This window comes from Heterocephalus glaber, unplaced genomic scaffold (genome assembly GCF_053883595.1).
Source record: "Heterocephalus glaber isolate CG9 unplaced genomic scaffold, H.glaber_assembly_v1.0 deba00001463, whole genome shotgun sequence".
Classification (NCBI taxonomy): Eukaryota; Metazoa; Chordata; class Mammalia; order Rodentia; family Bathyergidae; genus Heterocephalus; species Heterocephalus glaber.
Genome location: NW_028258310.1, coordinates 404,174 through 427,673, shown reverse-complemented (window position 1 = coordinate 427,673; position 23,500 = coordinate 404,174). Strand labels below are relative to the sequence as shown.

Sequence of the window (23,500 nt, the reverse complement as noted above, 5' to 3'; positions counted from 1 at the left end):
CTTCCATCACACTTATACTTTAATTCATAAAACTGGGCTTGCTAAAAATATTTTGCTCTGTACTTCTGAGACCAATGTTCTTATGTAAATGAGCATTTACCATGAACTCCCTCTCACTGCAAAATTTTGAGGGAGACTGAGAAAAAACATTGAATCTAAAAGAAAAATGATCGTGAGAAACTCTTTAGGATTATTCTAGCCTTACAAGCGATGAATGTGTAATTGGGCACATTTTTCAATACCAAGGTACTTCAGTTGGTGCGATGTTAACAGATGAAGTGAGGTATCTATATGGAGACCTCTGGAGCTTTCCACAGAATATCAGCACAGCAAGACAGAGGGAAGGGGAGCTGCAGCTATTGTTAGTAGCTATTGTCAAACAAATTAAATTCCAGGGTTTCTAAGTGAAAAATGAAATCTCAAATGACTAATTAGAGAAATTACTCTTACCTGTCTGATGCAATAACATCTTGTTTATGTTGGCTGTTCCTCTGAGACTACAGGTGCTTTAGAAAATTCACTGTATGTACAGAGGGAGGGAGACTGCCTCTTAAAGCAAAACTAAAGTTGTTTTTCCCTATTATATTATGTTACTGGGGCAGGGTGAGTTGGGGTAATTTTCTTGGTACTACTGGTCATAAGGTACCTTACATTTCTGGACAAGTACAAGCTCTCTAAGGAATCTAGGAGATTCTTGAGAGCAGATGGTAGAGGTTAAACAATTACACAGTCTATAATTCAATTAAAACTGGGACTATTGTGTTGGTTGCCATATACCTCACCTTCTTTGTTTTTGTTTTTCTTCCAAGGAAAAATTTTAGAAAGAGTAAATCCAAGATTCATTTTATATATATATATATATTTTGTTTTGTATTAAATTCTTTTATTGGTACATTGCAGGTATACAACACAATTACATTTCTCATTGGGAATTGTACCTTTACATAATGCATCTTGGTTCTTATTTTTTCCCCATTCCTAGCCCTCCCTTCACGCCCTCCACCCTTCCCTATTTACAAAGACTTTATTTACATTTTTTCCATTTCTCATCATTTTTTCCTTTCCCTTCTTTCCTTTCCCCTGCCCCTCCCACTACCCCTACACCTTTGGACCTTTTCTTCCTATTTTACATTATTGATTATTCATTCCAATAATTGGTACATTTTAGGTATACAATATAATGACATTCATCATTGGAAATTTGCACCTTACATAGTCTCTCTTGGTTCTTAGTTTTCACCCTTGCCCAGCCCTCCCTTCAACTCCTCCAGTCCGCCCTATTTACAAAGATTTTGTTCCTATTTTTCCATTTTCTCATATTAATCCCATTCCCTTCTATCCTTTCCCCTAGCCCTCCCACTTCCTTCCACTTTGCCCCTTTTCTTCCTATTTCACATTACCTATTATACATTTAGTCCTTATTTACACTTTCAGTTTCTCACACCAGAGAAACTATTCGGTATTTACACATGTGTGTCCTATTTATTTCACTTAAGAGTATTGCCTCAATGGGCATCCACTTAGCTATAAATGTCTCTAATTTCTCATTTTTTATGGCTGAGTAGTACTCCATTTTATAAAAAAACCACATTTTCTTTATCCAGTCTCCAGATGATGGGCATTTGGGCTGTTTCCAAGTTTTAGCTATTACAAACTGTGCTGCTAGGAACATGGGTGCACATATATCACTGTGGTATGATTCTTTTAATTCTTTGGGGAAGATCCCCAGCAGTGGAATAGCTGGGTCAAATGGGACTTCCAGTCCTAGTTCTTTGAGGTATCTCCATACTGATTTCCACAGTGCTTGCACCAGTCTACACTCCCACCAGCAGTGGAGCAGGGTTCCTCTTTCCTCACAGCCCCGCCAGCATTTGTTATTGGTTGATTTCATGATAGCAGCCATTCTTTCTGGAGTGAAGTGGAATCTCAGCACTGTTTTCATTTGCATCTCTCCAATGACCAGTGATGTTGAACATTTTTTCATGTATTTATTTGCTATTTCTACTTCTTTGTCTGAGAAATGTCTGTTCATTTCAGATGCCCATTTTTGGATTGGGTCTTTAAATTTGGGAGGTCTGATCTTTTTAAGTTCTTTATAGATTCGAGATAGTAGACCTTTGTCTGAGGAAGAGCAGGTGAAGATTTTTTCCCACATTGTGGATTGTCTCTTCACACTGCTGGTGGTTTCTCTTGCTGTGCAGAAGCTTTTTAATAAGAAGAGATCCCATTTGTTGATTGTTTGTGCTAGTTCACGGGCAACTGAGGTTTTGTTCATAAAATCTTTGCCTACACCGATGTCTTCAAGGGTTCTACCTAACCTCTGCTCCAACTGGTTCAGAGTTTCTATTTTAATATTTAGATCTTTAACCCATTTTGATTTTAGTTTAGTGCAGGGTGAGAGATACAGGTCTAGTTTTAATCTTTGGCAAGTTGAAGCCCAATTTTTCCAGCACCATTTATTAAAGAGGCTATCTTTCCTCCAGTGAGGGTGTTTGGCTCCTTTGTCAAAGATGAGATGGCTGAGTGTGTCTGGCGTTGTTTCTGCATCTTCTAATCTGTTCCACTGGTCCTCGAGTCTGTTTCTTTCCAAGTACCATGCTGTTTTTATCACAGTAGCTTTGTAGTAGAGTTATAGGTTGGGGATTGTGATATGCCCTGCCATATCTCTGTTATCTAGAATTGCTTTTGCTATTCTGGGTCTCTTCTTGCTCCAAATGAATTTTTGGATTGTTCTATCGAGGTCTATGAAGTATGCTGCTGGGATCTCAATTGGAATTGCATTAAATCTATATAGCAGTTTTGGAAGTATGACCATTTTCACTATATTGATCCTTCCTACCCAGAAGCAGAGGATGTCTGTCCATTTTCTGATATCATCTTCAATCTCTCTTTTCAGAGTGCCATAGTTTTCAGAGAAGAGGTCTTTCATTTCTTTCGTTAGGATTCCTAGGTATTTCAGTTTTTTGGATGCTATCGTGAAAGGAATTCTTTGCCCTATTTCTCTCTCAGTGAGTCTATCATTCATGTAGAGGAAAGCTATTGATTTTTGTGTGTTGACCTTGTAACCAGCTACTTGACTGAATTTGGTTATTAAGTCTAGAAGACTTTTGGTGGAGTTCTTGGGGTCTTCTACATAGAGTATCATGTCATCTGCAAATAATGACAATTTGAATTCTTCATTACCTATCTTTATTCCTTTTATTTCTTTCTCTTGTCTAATTGCCGTGGCTAATGTTTCCAGAACTACATTGAACAAGAGTGGTGACAGTGGACATCTTTGTCTTGTTCCTGATTTTAGTGTGAAGGATTTCAGTTTTTGACCACTTAGTATGATATTGGCTGTTGGTTTTTCATAGATGGCTTCTATCAGTTTGAGGTAGAGACCATCTATTCCAATTTTTTGTAGGGTTTTTATCATAAATGTATGTTGGATTTTGTCAAATGCTTTTTCTGCGTCTATGGAGATAATCATGGTTTTTGTCCTTGGCTCTATTGATATAGTGTATTACATTAACTGATTTTCATATATTGAACCATCCCTGCATCCCTGGGATGAATCCCACTTGATCAGGGTGTATGATCTTCTTGATGACCTTCTGCATTCTGTTTGCCATTATCTTATTAAGGATTTTTGCATCTATGTTCATTAGTGAGATTGGCCTATAGTTCTCTTTTTCAGTTGGGTCTTTCTCTGCTTTGGGGATCAAGGTGATGCTTGCTTCCAGGAATGAATTTGGGAGTATTGCTTCTCTTTCAATTTCATTGAAGAGTTTAAACAGTAGTGCCAGCAGTTCCTCTCTAAATGTCTTGTAGAATTCAGCAGTGAAGCCATCAGGGCCCGGGCTTTTCTTAGCTGATAAGTTTTTAATTACATTTTCACTTTCATTGGTTGATATTGGGTTGTTCAGAATTTTTAGGTCTTCTTCGTTCAACTTTGGTAATTCATATGTATCTAGGAATCTGTCCATTTCTTCTGTGTTGTCCATCTTATTGGCGTATAGGTTCTGGAAGTAGGTATTGATGATCCTCTGGATTTCTGCTGGGTCTGTTGTAATTTCACTCTTTTCATTTCTAATTGCATGGATTTGGGCCTTTTCTTTCCTTTTTCTGACAAGGTTGGCTAAAGGTTTGTTAATTTTGTTGATTCTTTCGAAGAACCAACTCTTGGCTTCATTGATTTTTTGTATCATTCTCTTAGTCTCCATTGCATTGATTTCTCCTCTGATCTTTATAATTTCCTCCCTTGTATGAGCTTTGGGGTTGTCCTGCTCTTCTTTTTCTAGAAGCTTGAGGTTCAGCATCAGCTTGTTTAATTGGGCTCATTCTGTTTTCCTAATATGCGTATTCACTGCTATGACTTTCCCTCATAAGACTGCTTTCATTGTGTCCCATAGATTCCGATATGTTGTATTGTCATTGTCATTTAATTGAAGGAACTGTCTGACTTCTTCTTTAATTTCTTCTGTGACCCATTGGTTATTCACAAGTGTGTTGTTCAATTTCCACATGTTTGTGAAATTTTTTGAGTTTCTTTTGCTATGGATCTCCAATTTCATTGCACTATGGTCTGATAATATACAGGGGATAACTTCAATTCCTTTGCACTTACTTAAACATGGTCTATGTGTGAGTATGTGGTCTATTTTGGAGAATGACCCCTGTGCAGCTGAGAAGAATGTGTATTCTAATTTTGTGGGGTGGAAGACTCTGTAAACATCTGTTAAGTTCATTTGTTCAAGAGTTCGATTGAGTTCTAGTATTTCAGTACTTATTTTTAGTCTAGTTGATCTATCTATTTGTGACACTGGGGTGTTGAAATCCCCCACTACAATTGTATTAGTTCATATATGACTTTTCATGTCCGTATTTGTTTTATATAGTTGGGTGCACTAGTATTTGGTGCATAGATATTTATGATTGTCATCTCTTCCTCTTGGATTCTTCCCTTTACAAGGATGTAGTGTCCTTCTTCATCTCTCTTAATGAGTGTTGGTTTGAAATCTACTTGATCTGCCAAGAGGATAACTACTCCTGCTTTTTTTCGGGTTTCTGTTGCATGCAGTATTGTTTCCCACCCTTTAACTTTCAGTCTATGAGTTTCCTTTTGAACTAAGTGTGTTTCTTGTATGCAGCATATTGTTGGATTTTGCTTCTTGACCCATTCTGCCAGTCTATTTCTTTTGATTGGTGAATTGAGACCATTAATATTGATGGTTATACCTGAAACGTATTGACTTGTCATTGCCATGACTTTTTCTTTTTGTTGGGTTCTCCCCCTTTACATTTAATTTCTTGTCATGCCAGATGGGTTCATTCTGCTTTGCTTCCGGGGGTTGTGATCCTCAATGTCTGTTCCTAGGCTATTGTGTAAAATTCTTTGGAGTACTGGTTTGGTATTCATGAAATTCCTAAGGTGCTCTTTGTCATGAAAGTATCTAATTTCTCCATCAATTTTGAAAGATAGTTTTGCAGGGCATATCAATCTGGGCTGGAGGCTGTTTTCTTTTAGGGCTTGGAATATGTCACTCCAAGCTCTTCTTGCCTTGATGGTTTGTGTTGAGAAGTCTGCTGTGATTCTGATGGGCTTTCCTTTGTATGTGATTTGTTTCTTTTCCCTGACTGCTTGGAGAACTTTGTTCTTCTGCTGTGTTTCTGGAATCTTAACAATTATATGCCTATGTGTAGATTTTTTTGATCAAGGCTATTTGGAGTCCTATATGTCTCACTTATCTGTATGTCAAGCTCTTTTCCCCTGCTTGGAAAGTTTTCTGCCATTATTTCTGTGAAGAGATTTTTTATGTCATCTGCACTATCTCCTGTTTCTTCATTGAGCCCAATCAGTCTTATGTTATTCTTTTTTGCATCATCTAGCAGCTGCTGGATTGATTTCTCATGTTCCCTTATAATTTTGAAGCAATTTTTCTTTTCCTGGTCACTAATTGCAATCTTATCTTCTATATCTGAAATTCTGTCCTCACAATGGCTCGTTCTGCTGTGTAGACTTTCAATGGAGTTTTTCATGTCCTGGAAATCTATTTGCATCTGTTTTATGGATTCCATTTGTTTCTTATGTTGGGATTCCAACATGTTCCTCAGCTCCTCTCTAGATTTATTAATCATGTCTTGCACTAGGGGCATAATTTTTCCTGTTATCTGAGAAATTATTTCTGATTTCATTTTTTTCAGATCCCCTTTTGTTGCCAGTTCAGTGGGTCCAGGTGGTTGAGTATCAGAGTGTTCCATCTCATTTCCCTTTGGGGTTGCTGTAGGTGATGTGAAAGTCTGGTTTTGAGACTTATTTACGTGTTTTCTCGTTTCAACTGGGGCAGAGGGCTGTTAGTGCCTGCACGGATTACCTCCTCTGAGCTGGGTGAGGTGGGACAGGGGCCGGGAGCAGCAGTAGGGATGGTGACCCAAAATCCCTTTCCTCTGGGCTGGGAGCAGCGGGAGGGATGGTGATAGGGAAGCCCCTTCCTCTGGATCAGGAGCAATGGGACGACGGCTCAGAAGCCCCTACCTGTGGGCCGGGAACAGTGGGACTCAGTACCTTGGTCTGGTGTCCTCTTTGTCTTTGTAGTGTGGAATCAGGTGGCTGCCTGTCTGCAGCGGGGTGACTTGGTGTCTTCCACACAACCCAGGACCTCAGCAGGGCGTGCACAGACCTGCCTGTCTGCAGAGGGTTGACTTGGCGAGTGTTCTGCGTGACTGGGAACCTCGGTAGGGTGTGAGCAGACCTGCCTGTCTGCAGTGGGCCGACCTGGCGTGTTCTGTGCAACTCAGAACCTAGACAGGGCATGGGTAGACCTGCCTGTCTGCAGCGGGGTGATTAGGCGTCTTCAGCGTGACTCAGGACATCGTTAGGGCGTGCACAGACCTGCTTGTCTGTAGCGGGGTGATTTGGCGTCTCAAGATTGATTATATTTAAATATAGTTAATGACAAATTCAATAAGGTTTGCTCACCAGGCTTAATGGTATGCATCTGATTAAAAAGGGTGAACTGCTATCTGGATTTCCAGGGATGTGGATCCTAACTCCCATCCCAAAGGCAGGCACATTTGGATGTCTGACTTATTACTGTGGCTTGCAGCTCTTCCTATTTGACCACAGAGATGATGAGCAGTAAGTTCTGATTTGACTTGCACATGTGCATGGCACACAGGGACTGAACAAATGCCACTGTGTACTCACATTTTACTAGGTCTTGGCCTAACACTATAGACATTCAAAGCAGCTTTTCCATGTTTAGGTAGTGACAATTTCTCCCAACCTTTCACACTGGTACAAAAATTAGTTCTCTGAAATGCATTTTATCTGAGTGTGTGGCCTTCAACGGCTTCACACAACCTCCAGGTTAAAGACCATGTGCACAAGCATAGCATAAGCTTAGCTTCATCTTTCAGTATTGTCCACTTTTCTTTTGAGGGTGGCAATAACAAATCTGTTTTATTAATTTATTTAGTGGTATTGGTGATTGAACCTAGTTCCTGAGCGTGCTAGGCAAGTGTTCTACCACTGAGGTATATTCCTTTTCTTTTTTTTTTTTTTTTTGAGCATGAATCTTGTAAAGTTGCTCAGGCTGGCCTCAAACTTGTGATCTTCTTGCCTCTGTCTCTGAGTAGCTGGGATTACAGGTATAAGCCATCATGCTTGGCAAAATAACAAATCTCTTAGGTTTCCCTATCTATCATTTTGCCTGCTTCTACCTTAAATGTCTGCTATTTTATCTACCTAAATGTCCATACCCACTTCACTAGGCAAACTTCTTTAGATTCTTCAAGATTTACCTGGCTACCAAGTCTACAAAACCTTCCCTGACTCTCCCAGAAGGACGTCATACCAGCTTTGAAAGCATGATCTCTGGATCAGTGGTATCAACAACACCAGAATTCTCAGGAGTTCAAATTCTTGGGAATCATTCCACAGCTTGTGAATCAAGAACTCTAAGTGTGAGGTCCAGCAATCCATTTTATCCCAAGCTATCCAGGGGACTCTGATGTATAATAGAGTTCAAAATCTGCTGCTCTATATTATTTCATCTTATTTATGCACCCATTACAGAATCTGTCACATTACATTCCATCTATGTTTTTACATACATGTTTTAGCTGCTTCCAGAGGATGCAAACAATATTTTATTTACCTGATACTAAACACTTATTAAGCTCAATTAAATGAATTCCTCTAGGTTGTCCATGACTTTAGTTGCAGTAACATTAACAATAATAGCAGTTTACATTTACATAGAACTAATTCTTGGAGAAACCCATAATTACAAATCTAACAATGTAATCATGGTGCATTTAAAAGAAAAAAAACTCAACAGAATAACTGTATTTGCTGATATCCTTTGTATAATGGATAATGAATCTGTGGACAGAAGATCTAGATTCAAGTTGTAATTCCATCATTTATTAGCTCTGGTTCTGGACAAATAAAGCACTCATATCTCTGAGACTCAGTTTCCTTGTCTGTAAAACACAGATTATTATTTGAAATAATATAAATGAAGTCATTTTACAAACTGTTAACTGTTGTTAAATGTTTTCTCTTCTCTCGAACCTGTTTTTTTTCCCCCAATACCAGCGGTCGAACTCAGGGCCTTGCGCTTGCCATGCAGGCACAGTGCCCCTGAGTTACATCCCTGACCCTTTTAATCTGTTTTTGATGAGTGTCCCAGAGCCCTTTTATCCTCATCTTCATTCCAGTCATGATTTTAAGCTCAGTAGAACAAGATGTGAAAAATAATGAGGCAGGACGAGAGGGGCTGAACTGGGACTGGAATAAAAGGAAAGAAGGCTCAGCCCATTCCAGCATGTTACTCGGCTTCTTTTTTATCCTTTCCTTACCCACGAGAGTTTGTGGCTGAAGCTTGACAATGAAAACTCAGCTTCACAAACTACACAGTTGATATGATGCTAGAAAACCCTACACACTCCAGGCTAAGCTAGTCCACCAGGTCATCCTGCCATGCAGAGCACACATGGGATTCACAACCACAGCACATGACTTTTACATCAGGCAGTGGGGATCTCTGATTACCCTATATATTATTTGAGCCGGAAAAGCTTTGGATTTTATTCCTAAAAACTGAAGTCAGTTGGGTGAATAAGCAGACATTACTCAAATGATAATGAGCTACAGAAAATGAAAGCATAACATCCCAAGCACCTTTTCGAGCTACAGACTTTTAAGTAACTAAGGTCCCTCTAAGTTTCCAAAAGAAACAAGCTATCCACCCAAACACTCTTGTGAAATTCATGATTTTTCACAGAATTTTCCAAAATTCAGGCAGGCATCTCAATGGGCATGCAATAAAAAAAATGACAACAATGTGTGAAGGCAAAGACACAGCTAAAGGGGTATTTTCAGAGCATAATATTTTATAGGACACTGGCTGTCTCCTCTTCCAAGGCTTGCCCTTTCCACTCAGAAGAGAGGTTCTGTCCTTGCACATCTCTGAGGATGACTGTCTACTCCTACAGCTCCAGCCCCTGGGCACACGAGGGTTTCCTCTGGCCTCAGTTCTTCAAGACTCTTGTCCTGCCTTCATCCCCTTCTCTGCATCTTCTTGGCCACTCTCAGTACTGGCTTTCTCCTTAGAGCCTATAAACAAAAAAACCCCTGCCCCTTCAGGGTGCTCCACTCCCTGAGCAGTCCATAGGCACCCTGCTCTGGTGTTTATGAGAACACTGTCTCTGGTCTTGTTTCTGCTTCCTCATGTCTGCATTTACCCTCAGTCACCAAGACACATCATCCTACAGTCACTGAACTCACTACAGTCACTAAATCTTTTTTTTCAGAACTTGGGGACTGAATTCAGGGCCTCAGCTCTGAGCTACATCCCCATCGTTTTATATAAGACAGGGTCTCCTGAGTTGCCTGCACTGGACCAGAACTTGCCACCTTCCTGCCTCAGCCTCCCAGGGCGTTGGGATGATATGTGGGTGCCACCATGCCTGGCTACAGGGACAAGTTTCAACGCTTATCTTTAATAATGATCTGTCTGCCACTATTGAAAGTCTCTTCTTTTAACCTCTTAAGTTCTGCTCCCCTCTTTGGCTCATTTAGTTTTCTTTATCGCTGAAAACTTTTCAGTTTCTTTTTTAAAAGCTTCTTGTTTCTTATCACATGGGATATATTTCGGTACAGTTCTTTTCTGGGGACATTCTTCTCTTTTCACACCCCATGTTTTCACAGGTAGCTTAAGTGCTATCACAGTGTCCACCACTACTCCATGGTACAGTTATGGATAAACCACACTTTCATAATCAGCCATTATTTAATTATATTTCACCTTCTAGGCTCCATTAAAATTACTATAATCAATCCTATTTTCAAATGCATTTGACTATTGCTCTGGTTCTTTGCTTTTATTATATTTTCTTAGATGTTTAAAAAATATTAAAAATTTAAATGCTAGGTATTGTTTGTGGTTAGTATTTAGGAAAATTAGTAACTCTTTTTGATATTCTTCAGAGCACACTGGGAACTACAATGCAATACTGCTGTAATCAATGTAGTGGAGAGTGGGCAAAAGATGAAGACCCATACTGGCAAAGGTAGTGAAAGCATTGTATCAAATGACTTCCTTCTACTATAAGTAGTAGACATGGATGGGAAAGAGCTCTAGGTGAACTGGGAAGGTCAAACAGAAGTCATTTTTAGTGCAATGATTATACACATGAATTCTGAGCCAGACTGCCCAGATTACATCCTGACTTCACTTGTTTTGGCTTGTGTCTAGATGTCCCCCCAAAGCCCCGCTTTTTCAGAGGTGGCTGAATCTAGAGTGTGTGATGCTGGTATTAAGGGTGTGTAGTTACTAAATCTGACTGGTCTGGCACCACCCTAATCCTGGTAGTTTGGATAAAAGGGGGAGAGGGCTGGGGATTTAGCTCAGTGGTTTCACCGCCTGCTGCGCAAGCGCAAGGACCCGAGTTCGATCCCTGGTACCAAAAAAAAAAGTGGGGGGAGAGACATTATTAAGGTTCCCTTGTTGCTTTTGCTACCACCACGTGGGTGCCATGAACTGTTTCTTCTCTGTGATGCCTATCTGCCATGTGCCACTCTGTTTTGGAGCCAGCCAATTATGGAATGAAACCTCTACAGACTGTGAGCTAAATAAACCTTTCCCCCTTTAACTTTGGGCATTGGGTATTTCGTCTCAGAAATGAGAAAAGTAACTAAGACACCACTGTACAGCTAGTATTAATTTCTTAATCTCACTGGTGAAACAGTGTAGCAACTTCCTATTTCAGAGTATGGCTGTTAAGATTATGATGTAAAGCATAATAACAATGTAAAACATGGGAATATGTGAAACATGCAATACACAGTAAATGTTCAACAGATGTTATTATTATTTAATTAAAAAATATAAAAATGATCAGGAAAATGATGTTAAAGTCATAATTATTGAAGCAAAATTTCAAATTACAAAAAAATTAAAAGAAAAATTTATCTTTCAGTAGGGCAGATGGCAGTCATAACCTTTGTTCAACATCAATAACGGTTTAGCTTTAATCTCAAGCCAATAATCAATCACTACCAAAATATAAAGACTGATTCAAGAATGGAGCTTGTAACCCTTAGTTGTCATAGCATTCTATAAACTCTGTGAGCATAGACCAAGTCTGTGTTATTTGCCCCAAGCCTAGAACTGTATGGGGAGTATTACTAATGACTGATAGATTCTTGTTGGGTATAGTGACAAAAAAAGCTAATTGTGAAAGGCAAATAGTTTGTATAAATAACATATATAGTTGACCCAATAAATCTAATGACTACCAAGCAAGATAAGAACTCCTAGGGTTATCTGCTGAGTAAAAGAAAGCAAATGGGAAAAAAAATCTAGCAGTTGCTTATTCTTCTCTGAAACCACTTTTTCCTGAGGCCCCTCTCTCCCTCTGGCAGAGGTGTCTGGTCCAAGGCTTGGAGGCCAAAGAACTTGGTTCCAGTCCTAGCATCTAACAGTGGCTATGGGACATCAACATATAATTCATCTTTTCTGGATTATATGATTCCTAATTCATTTTTCTTTCAGGTATTTAGAAAACAAGAGAATATATATGATATATGATGTTAGAACAAGGTTTAAGGCTTTTGATAATGTGAGGTTGGAGTCTTCTGGACTGAGAGGTAATTGGACACAAATGCAGGACATTGCAAAAAACACTATAATACGTGGGGCCTTCTGAATAGTTGCTGAAAATAAACCATACTGAGAAGCACTAAGAAAAGTTTTAATTTAGACAAAAGCAGGGCAACTGCTTGAAAGGGTGTGGCTGACAGGGACAGTGAAGGAGGGACTGAGATAGCCAGAGGGCACATGAAATTTCTGGAAAGGCATAACAGGATCCATGTATCTCTGGTAGATTTCTTGCTGGAGTGGAAGAACAAGCCAGGTTCTCAGTACTCTGAATGTCTTCATATTCTGTTCTATACCTAAATGCGGGGCAAAGCTCTATTCTTTACACACCCAATTCATTGCCAGTACCCATTTGGTGGACTCTCCATCCCTTTCTTCAGGTCTTTGTTGAAATGTAATAAAATCCAGGGATGTGTTAGTAGATTGAACTGAGTAAAAGGTGGTCCACACAAAACAGAAGGAAAGGTAGGGATTCTTTTGGGGGGGGGGCTACCGGGGATCAAACTCGGGACCTTGCACTTGAGAGGCAGGTGGCTGAACCACTGAGCTAAATCCCTGGCCCACAGGTAGGTATTTTGATGAAAATAAAGGCTATTCTATTCTGCAAGGAATATTTTTTTATGCGAGGGCCTGAAAACTCATTAAAAGTGAGTGTAGTATGCCATAAGCATTTATTACTCTACCAGATAGTATGGGTAGTTCAAGCACCTCAGGAAAATGAACCCATATAATTTTATGGGTTTTTTTTTTTTTTGGTACTGGGGATCAAACTCGGGACCTTGTGCTTTTGAGGCAAGCAGCAGATCTATTGAGCTAAATCCCCAGCCAATAATTTTATGTTTTTACTCTAGGTTGCAAAGACTTGGACTAAAGGGGATAGTAAAATGAAAGACACTTATGTGTCTTGATCATGTTTGGCCTGCACAAAAATTAAGTTATGTGATTGCCAAAAAATGTCAACTTTCACCAAAACTGTAAGTCAGGCTGCTTCAGAAAGGCAATATGATTCTTACACAGAGGAGTAGAGTGCTTTACCCATTTCTATTTGTGTGAAGATATTTACATGCATTGTATGTGTACCATGTTTATATCTGTATGCATGTGTATATTCACATGTATGTGTATATAACACATAAGCATACATTTTTAGGTTTTCCTTATAAAAACCCAAAACAATAAGTAGATTATCAACTTGCAGAAAAGAAGTCTGAGGTAGAGTAAAATTAAGAGATTTGCTTAAGTTCCCTTTAGCTGTCTTTACTTTATTTATTTATAATGTATACCAACTCTCTTACTGCCAGGAAGCAATGTGCAATCACTTCTGTGCCAAATGGGGAGAGAGATGGGTGAAGCAACTGGCCCAGAGATATTTCTACTCAACTAAGTTGCTCAGGAGGGAAGAATAATGTGGTCAAACAGTTTGATTTAAAAAAAAAATTAAAGAAAAAAAACCAGTTTGGTATTTAAGTCCAGACCCTGCCACTTATCAATAACTTTGTGGGAGTCATACACTCCTCAGATTTCCCATCGGAGAAACAGAAGAAAAAGTCTGACTCCCAGAGTTGATGTGAGGCTTGATCAAGACAACTGATAAAGGATTCAGTTCAGTGTGTGCCTCAGCTAACTCTGACAGGTGGTGCCTATGAGTGAAGCTCTTCAATAGAGTCATAGTCCAGCCTCTGCTTTCCTCAGTCTTATGTGTGATACAATTTTTGAGAACAGCAACTTGTACTTTCTTAATAAACAAATACACTATGGCTCCAAGGAATTCCAGAGGTTTCTGTTTTAACAATAGAGGGATCTGGCTCCCATAGGACTAAAGAAAAAAAAATCTGTAAACCCAGTTGAAGTGACAGAAAAGCCCTGTTTTGAACCTTTGTGTTTATGTGTGTCATCATCTCTTTCACAGACCTGCAGTTACTGCACAAGGTTTTGCCTTTTCAGATGGCAGGGTTATAAGAATGTATAGTTTATACTCTGCATTTTGCAAAGGATGCACATTATTTTTGAGCCTGGGAAACTTCAAAATAATTTGGTTGCCTTCTGTGTTTTGTCTCATTGAGTAAAGGCAAAAAAGTTCTCTTTTTTATACCAATATACAGCTTGTGTTTTAATTAAAACAAGAACTAGGCTCATGACTACAGGGACAACTCATGAAATACAAAGCCTATCCTACATAATAGGGCTACAGCTGGCGAGTAAGAAGAGTTTTAGATTTTGGCATGAGTTTTGTAAACATCTTTTCCAAATGTAACATGCACCTTCCTTCCCTCTCCGCCACTTAACCAGGAAAGAGTCAGAGGGCTGTCAGAGATGGAGGTTTACAGAACCCTAAAAATAAAACCATCTTCATGGGAAATAAACCAAATTTCTTTTTATGCCAGTGAATTAACACAGTGAAAACATGTTCATTTTCCAATTTTAGCATTTAAATAATCTCCATTTAGCCTATAAAGCAGCTATAATATTTGACCCTCCTATTTTACTTAAATAAGCAGAGGGCAATCATTTCAATATTCAAGAGGCAATCTCTACTTTTTTTCTTCATGAAGTCTTTAAATAACAGTAGTATAATTCTGACATATTTAAAGTATTGAATTTGGATAATACTGCACGATGATAAAACTCTATTATGCTTAGAGTTTGAAGTGAAAGCAGACCTTCCTCAGTTTCAAGGAGATTAAATAGACCAGGATTCTCATCCTTGGTACTATCAATTTTGGGGCTAGATGATTCTTTGTTGCAGGAGATTGACTTGTATGTTGCAAGATGTTTAGAAGCATTCCTGGCCTGTACCCACTGATTGCCAGTAGCACCTCTCGGTACGACAACGAAAAATGTCTCCAGGTACTGCCAAATGCTCCCGTGGCGGGACGTTGGAGAAGGTAATAGTACTATCAGCACAAGATTGTTGTGAGGATTAAACAAGATAATGCCTGTCCTGTAGTAAGCGCTCAGCAAATATCTGCCCTTATTATTGTTTAATCAATTCTATGCACTTTCAAATCAGATTTCACTTTAAGTGCAGTTTAAAGATGAAACAACAGAACATATTTAAAGGGGAGAAGTTTTGGTATAGTTACACTATTACAGATGGACATCTTTATGTTTCAGAGTAGTCAAGTTATAGAAGCTCAACTATTGCATAATCCTGTAGTCTAACTTGTTAAACAGCTTCAGTTATTGCTTAATATATTTTATCTTTCAAGTAGAGCTTCCTAATTCATCAAAATTATGGGCTACTGCCAGATGATTCTTCTGTAAATACAACTGCTCCCTTGTAGTTAAAGAAATATCTTGACATCATGCCTGGTCTTTTCCCTTGAGTTCTTTCTTCACCATTGGTCATATAAATATTATTGTATTATTCATTGAAATAACAACAAAAGCTGCCATTTTTAAGAGTAACTCACTGTGCGCTAAGCAGTGTTTCACATATATTATTACTTCACCCAATCCTAAATATCATCTTACAAGTTGCGTGAGTATCTCAGAGAGATGCAGTCAGTGTATCCCACCAAATTATCCAGACAGCAAAGGGCAGGGGAAGGTAGGAACTGAGGCTGGCTGCCTTCAAAGCTGGTGCTTTCAAAAGACAACCCTACTATTAAACCATGGAGAGCTACCACCCAGCTCCTAATCATAACACAAATATTCTTTCCTACTACACCTTCTGCACCCCCACCTTCCTTCTGTCTCTTTGCTTTCCCCTGCTCAAATCAAAATACCTTGTAAATGAACCACACTCTGAACATTCTGAAGTCAGGCACAGTGATTGAGAGAGAAAGATACTATGGTAAGGAGGAAGCTCACTTCACATTACTCTGAATGAGGACTAATAAAAATTGCCACACATGAATAAAATGAAAACACTAAAAAAAATAAATAAAAAGGAGACGTAGGTCAGAAGATACAAGGTAACAGATATATAAAATGAACAAGTCTAGAGGGCTAAAGTACAACATAGGATTATAGCTAATAAAATTGTCCAGTGTTTGAGATTCCCCGTCAAATAAGTAAATTTTTGCTGCTCTTGCCACAATTTCTTTTTAAAAGGATAACTATGTGAGGTGATGGGTATGTTAATTTGCTTCATTAAGCTAATAATTTTACTATGCCAACATTTTATAATATCACATATACAAAATAAAATTTATTTTTTAAAACTGAAAAAAATGTCTGGAAATAGGCAAAGGTTGAATTCACATTTCTCTGGTTCAAAACAAAAGTTATCCAAGATTGCATCAAACAGGTGATTTGCAGAAATTATCCCAGTAATCTAATTCTTTTGTATAGTACAGATATTTTACTTCAAGGTAAAGAGTAGAGCAGAGGACAAAACTGTTGTCAGAGGCATGTTAAAGTAAACTCATCATTTTAGAACTATTCTGGTGGTGACCCAAAGCTCTAGACTCAGACAAATTAACGGGAGATAAAGTCAGAAATTGTGAGTTCCCAGAAAGAAGCATGATATAGCTACTTCAGAAACAGCAAGCTTCTCATCACGTATTCTGAGCGCCCACAGTTGCTGACAGATGCCAACATGTTTGCAGGTGAGGCAGCACTGACCATGTGGTCTAGTATAAAGCAAGGTGCCTGAAGACAATCCACTCAGAACAGCCCCAAGGGAACCTGGAAGCAGCAGAGTCTGTGACTGTTAGGGGAACTTAGAGACTCAGCAGCCCATGGTATCACAGAATTAACCAGTACATCATGAAGTCAGCTGGACTAGGACATTACTCTTCTGCAGATTCCCAACAAATGTCCACTCTATGTTCTCATACTTATTGACTGGAAAAACTCCCTTTGTTTTCATCAATTAATAAATTTCAACTTGGACTCTATGTCCTTGTGAACCCTAGAGAATTCTGGCTGTCAAATAGCCAGCCAAATAAGGAAATTGGGAATTAACATTCATAGGGTTAATTATGTGCATATACAGACAGTTTCTAGATGTACTCATGAGTAATTCTGACAGCACTGGAACAGATTAAAAGTTGGAGGCTCACTGAGGTTAAATTCCTTATCCTCCCAATGTCTCACACAAGTAGGTAGGATTCACTTTTTGGTTCTGAGAACCCCAAAGCACACTTTGTGATCCATGTGGAATTTGTTTTCAATTCCTGAATATAATTGGAAGAATGGATATAAAGACTGTAGTAGAGAAAGTAGCCCATGAAGTTAAAGGCAATACTGAAAACATTGCTTACAAGTAGTAATACTTACAGATATATCATCACTAAAGTCGATTTCATCCAAATCAAGGTATTCAGGTGCTTCCATTATTCTTCTTTGCACATTTTGAGTAAGGCCAAATATTTATAATTTCCTGGACAAGACAAAGCAGAAAAAAAGGCAAAAAAGTTATTTATAACTAAGAATATGACATATATTTAAACAAAATGTGAAAGGTAATTGGGTGCTATTGTTGCCTCAGGGTACATTTCCTCTTTCCAGGCATCCCCGTGGGCTCCCCAGAGCAGTGGGCATAGCTCCTTCATGGCCATGGCTCTGCACTTAGCACCCATGCCATCTGTTTTACTTGTGCTTGCTTGTTTTTGTCAAGTTTAGAATTTTCCCCTATGATCAACATTAGGATTCATTTCAGCCCCCAAACACTTCTCATCCCACCCGAGGTGAAAGTATGGGCTTCCAGGAAAGGGGACCAGTCTAAAAATCTCAGGAAAATCATACTGGAGTACTTCCTGTTGTCATATCCTTGGATGTTGTACATAGATCCATGAACAGCAAATCTCCAGAGTAATCATATGAGGTAGGTATCAACTAATTCAGAGTGACAGATATTTTAGAATTTATAGTACAAAAAAAAGAATTTATAGTACAACCACAACTTCCAGTTCAACATGAGAGAAAGAGAGAGAGAGACAGAGAGAGAGAGAGAGAGAGAGAGAGAGAGAGAGAGAGAGAGAGAGAGAGAATACCTAAGTCTAGATTTAGACTACAGAATTACTACAATGCGCTTTGCTTAAACAGATTTGCCTGACTGTGCCAGAGCGTCCTAACACAGGTGTCAGAATGTCCTCAGTCAGCACTTGCCTCGGGGCTGCCTGTGGCCATCCCTTAAGCCTGTCTTCATAAGATATGTCACCTCCCACTTCATTTTCCCATCACTTATCATCATCACCATTGGCGGTGGCAGTGGCACCTACAGATGTCAATAACAGAAATATAGATCTTCTGGTTGTACCTTGGTGTGCAATTATCTTCTGGCACACCAACTCTCAGGTATTGAAATAATCCATTTCCTGCAACTTGTCTTTCTTATTATAAAAATTATATTATGTACCCAGACTTGAGTATCTGAAATGATTCATTTTGGCCTCTATTCTCTAATCAAGGTATGCTTTTCTGAGCAGTAAGGAAATATTACTTGAAAATGAAAGTACATCTAGTCTGATGAAAAGGGGCTTCCCAATACATGATCAAGAATATAAAAAGGGCTATCTTAAAAAAGAAATGCTAGGTCTGGGGATTTAGCTCAATGGCAACACACCTGACTTGTAAGCGCAATGTCCTGAGTTCAATCCCGGGTACCGCAAAAAAAAAAAAAAAAAGAAAGAAAGAAATGCTAATGTTGAGCTGTTCCTTTTTAAAGTCATGCAAATGGTATAATTATGATAAACAGAAAAAATACCAAGCCCATCACCTGATTTAATTTTCATGTTTCCTCTCCTTCCCTTCCCACATGTTGGTCATTTTGCCATATTTTATAGTAGAGTCCACCCAAAAAGGATAAGGAGGCTACTTCCATGCTCAAATTATCCATTTATAATAAGTGGATAAAGTTCTTCCGAAATCACAGAAGTTTTTAAAAGGAAAAGAAAAATCAGTTTGTGTTTATAGAAACTATTTAAAACCAGATATTTTATTATTGATAGAAATCTTAAAAGTAGGCTCTCAAGCAGTTTTCTTGGTATATAAGTATATTACTTTCCCTCTAGTCCTCACAGAGCCTTTGAGAGGAAAACATACGCTCATACTTGCAAATTACTCAAAATAATTTTCTCTTCCACTCTGGATTCTGAGACAACCCAGACTGTTTGGATTCCAGCTCATCAGCTAATAGACTTTCTTCCAACCCAACTTCTTCTCACTCAATCTGTCCTCCATGTGAATTGTTGATCTACAAATTCTAATTCCATGGCTTTGGTGATTGCCACAAAGTTGACACTGGGTATAAGGATGTGATACAGAATAATGCAAACAACAGGAACCAGTATCCTAACCCTCCCTTGGATGGACTCTGTATCCACCACACTTAAGACCATGTAAAAATGACATATGCATGTGAGGAGAGGAAATGTGGAAAAATAAACAAGGTGATGGGTTTGGGATATGATTTGTTTTTCTGTTTATTATAATTTTACCATTTGTGTAGTTTAAGACAAGGAACAGATCAAAATGAAAAAGCAATGCATCCAGAATAATCAGGAACATGCAAATAAGAGGAAACAAAGCAGAGAAATCTGTCATAGTTGAGGACTAAGTAGATCTTTAAGAAACTCCTATATGAGATGCTGTGACAATACAGAAGGCAGTCTCCACCTGAGTGTAGCCATTCTAATGAAACATAACCAGTAGATAACACAAATTAGGACATCAAAGCAGAGTATCTTTGTATCTGCACTTGGAGAATGGTAGTTGTTATGGCTTGTGCTTAGACCCTAAAGCCTCATAGGGTCACAGGTGGGGCTTTTTCAGAAGTGGCTAGATCTAGAGTGTGTGATGCTGGAAATGATTCATGGTGCAATGCTAGGCTCCAGATTATGGGTGTTGAGTGTTACCCGACCTAAGTAGTCTGGATAAGACAAAATGGATAGAAAGACACTGTCAAGGTCCCTTGTTGCTTTTGCTACCTTCTGTCTGCTGCCATGAGCTGTTTCTCCTGTCATGTCACCCTGCTTTGGAACCAGCTGATTATGGACTGAAACCTCTACAAACCGTGAGCTAAATAAACCTTTCCTCCTTTAACTTTGGGTGTCGGGTATTTTGTCTCAGCAACAAGAAAAGTAACTAAGATGAATAGTGATATTCTTTGTTCTGTCAGCCAGAAGCCAAGAGTTACCATAGTTGAAGCTCATTATGGAAGATCTGGGCCACTGCTTATATCTAAATGGGCTGGATGATTCAGCCTCAGACCAAATGTCCACAGCATCTGAACTTCACTTTGAAGCAGGCCTCCATAACACAGCCATTTCCTTTCAAATATCTTATTCTGTCTCCAACACAACTCCTTTGGTTTGGTTTCAATGAGAGTTTTTATGCCGTCACTGATAACGTGCAGAAATCTTGATGGTTCAGCCCATGCTGGCCACATTTTCAACTGCTCCTTTAGAGTCAACAGTTGCCCCAGTGGTCACTACTGTCTTTCTCTTTTTCATGTGCTGCCCCTCCACCAAGCATCTAGCACCTCTGGGCACTTTCTTCTGAGGTATTAGGGGTGAGAAGGAAAGGAATGAGGTCAGACTAGGGCAGCTGCTGCAAATGAGGAAACAGGCTGGACAGGAAACTGAGCTGGATGGACTCTGGTTGATTTTCTCAGCCTGCTCTTCTGCCATCTCCCACCATTCCATGATGGGAACCAAGAAGCCCCCTTTTCTGACTGACAACACATGTGCTTTAACAGAAAGCCCAGCTACTCAGGTCACACATCAGAGGCCCATGAGCTGAGTCTGGCCCACAGATGTGATTTGTTTGGCCCTTAGCAGTGTTTTTAAAAATCCAATCAGTTGCCAACTTGTAGACTTGGGTGATTTCATATAAAATTCTCGAATTCTGGCTTTGCTTTAAAAATATGTGAGTTCTGGCAGCAAAGGTCTGCATTCCCCATGACAACAATTGGCTAGTGCTGAGCAGCAGCTGCTCCTACCTGTCTGCAAACTCATACTCCCAGGTCACCAGAGCCCCTCCCTGATGCCCTACTCAGCCTTGGAGACATTTGAGTGTTTGACCCTTCTAAGGAACTCTGTATTAAATAACAATTACTACCATTAATAACCTCCCCTCTTTTTAATTCAAGCTTCCTGTCAAAAACGTTGACTTCATTTGTATTCTAAGATTGAATCTGTATTTTAAAGATCATTTTAAACTATCATAGCACAACAACAAAATAAAATTTCTTACAAATAAACTACTGCCTTGTCCCAATTTGTGTTTCCATATTCTCCTTTTTATCTCTTAGAACCAGAAAAAGAAAACCTTTGCAAACATAATAAAATGTTATGAGGTGGCGATCATGTTTCTTTCACTTTACAACTGGAGAATGGAAACGTTCTTGCTTTGTTGTTATTGGTGTGAGTTTACATGGTGCCACTGCACTGCTGTGTGTAGAGGGGAAGGGAGGAAGCCATGCCAAGTGCAAGCCTAGAAAAAGACCCAAAGTCATCCTCTGGCTGGCTCAGACCAGCAGCTTAGAGGCAAGAGGGCTGACCCTACTCAGACCAAGAAGAATAGGTTTATAGGGCTGGGGATTTAGCTCAGTGGTTTCGCTGCCTGCCGCGCAAGTGCAAGGACCCAAGTTCAATTCCCGGTACCAAAAAAAAAAAAAAAAGAGTGTGAAGAATAGGTTTATGCCTAAGGGAAAACCAGTTTTCAGGCTCCCTATAAAGGGCAATTCAGCTTAGAATCCTTTACATGAGATTATTACTGCTATGCATCATAGTTCACTTCCACCTGAGCCCCTCTGGGATCTCAGAACCTAGTCATTTACAAATTTTCACTGTACCCCCATGCCATCAGCCTTAACCCTGTAAACTACAGCCACTTGTCATGGGTTCTCTGAGGCTTCCTGAGGGGTTCCTTTGTATCACAGGCCCTGTCCCTCACAACATACCTCTCAAGATCTTTCTACCCTAAGTAGTACTGACTGGTTGAAATCAATTCTTTCTAGCTCATTTGAGTTTTTCATTTCTTTTCACTGCACTGGCAATTTTTTTTTTTTTTTTTGGTACCAGGGATTGAACTCAGGACCTTGCACTTGCGAGGCAGGTGCGGTGCCGCTAAGCCAAATCCCGTGCCCTCCCTCCTTTTTTTTGCACTGGCAATTTTTAATTTGTTATTCATTTAGACAGGTGTACTGTGTGGTTAAAACTTTTTCTTTAAAGTGTGGAGAGAAGTGTAGGTTAGGCAGGGGGTGGATGAGTAAAGACAGGTAAAGGAAACAGTTTTCAGTGGTTTAGCCCTCCTGATTTGGGTAGAAGATAGGGAGGTAAAGAAGACAAATATTAGAATGTAGGGTCAAAACCTGGATTGCTGGGAAATCTATGCTGCACAGAGGCTGCTGGTGACATCTTGGTTATCCCTTCTTTGGGTCTCCCAAGGGTGAAACCTGGCAAGCCTATGGCATGCATGCTGCAGCAGGACACTATCACTGAAAGTTCTGAAAGTTTTGCCATCATTCACCTAATCCAATTTCCAAACTGATCCTTGGCTTAAGGAGATAAAGGCCTAAGTAAAAAGTATTAATTGTGTATAATGTCTCTTATTACTCACAGTTTTGATAAACTGCCGACAGCAGAAGTCCCTCTAGTGCCTATTAGAGTCTGAGGAGCACATGTCCCTAAGGGGTCCATCAATGCAGTCACCTTCTTGTTAGTGACCTCAGTGATGACTCCACAGCTTCAAGGGAAGATTCACTTGGGAAAGAGCTAAAAGTAACAGAGCCACATAGGATTACAGAACATAGTGAACCCATTAAAATATTCTCCTCTACCCCAGTGTTATGATTTCATGTGACATTTAAAATTTTTTTTGGCTGTTTGTGACTTGAAAACTGACTGAGAAATAATTCCAAATGAAGACTTCCAAAAAGCTGTTGAGTGATAGAAGCATCACTGGAAAAAGCCTGGAGTGGCCAACAAAATTTCCTTGGGAAACTACAATCATTTTAATGTACACATTCTGTGTGCTTGGCTCATAAAAGGCTCGTTGATTTGTGACTATAGTCACCCATCACATAAATTGCTCTACTGAAATTCCTTTCAAAATGTACTGCCTCACTCCATTTTACAAGGAGTCAGTATAGACTCATTCTCAAGGCTCAAGTTACACACTTTTCTCTTTTTCTGCCAAAGTCACTATTCTTACATTTACCAGTTTACTGAGGCCTGGTAGTTAAAAATAATCTGGGCTTGTCAAAATAAATAAGCAGAGTACATTTGGTGATGAGGTAACTTTGATTTGCATTACAGCTTATTCCTTTATTCTTTAATTCACCAACACTTGGAAGACTGTAGCCACTTCCTATGCACACAAACACACTGCACACATGCTGGCATATGCGTGCATACAAATGCACACTGCCAAATGTATTACAGGATAAATTTTTAATT

The 23,500-nt window shown here is 39.3% G+C and overlaps 1 protein-coding gene across 11 annotated transcripts in view; it reads right to left on the bottom strand.

The window, feature by feature from the left end:
- Positions 1-23,500, bottom strand: part of Sncaip (synuclein alpha interacting protein) — a 151,399-nt gene that overhangs the window by 53,915 nt on the left and 73,984 nt on the right. For 10 of the 11 annotated variants that reach the window (XR_015438804.1, XM_087180512.1, XM_087180509.1 and 7 more), the window contains one exon: positions 17,376-17,478. Coding sequence is in view for 10 of the 11 variants with exons in the window: in XM_087180512.1 (XP_087036638.1) it covers positions 17,376-17,432 (57 nt within the window). In the remaining variant the exon portion in view is untranslated. Of the gene's footprint in view, positions 1-17,375; positions 17,479-22,661; positions 22,818-23,500 lie in introns of those variants that run through there. The other variant, XM_021266276.2, reaches the window with a different exon arrangement.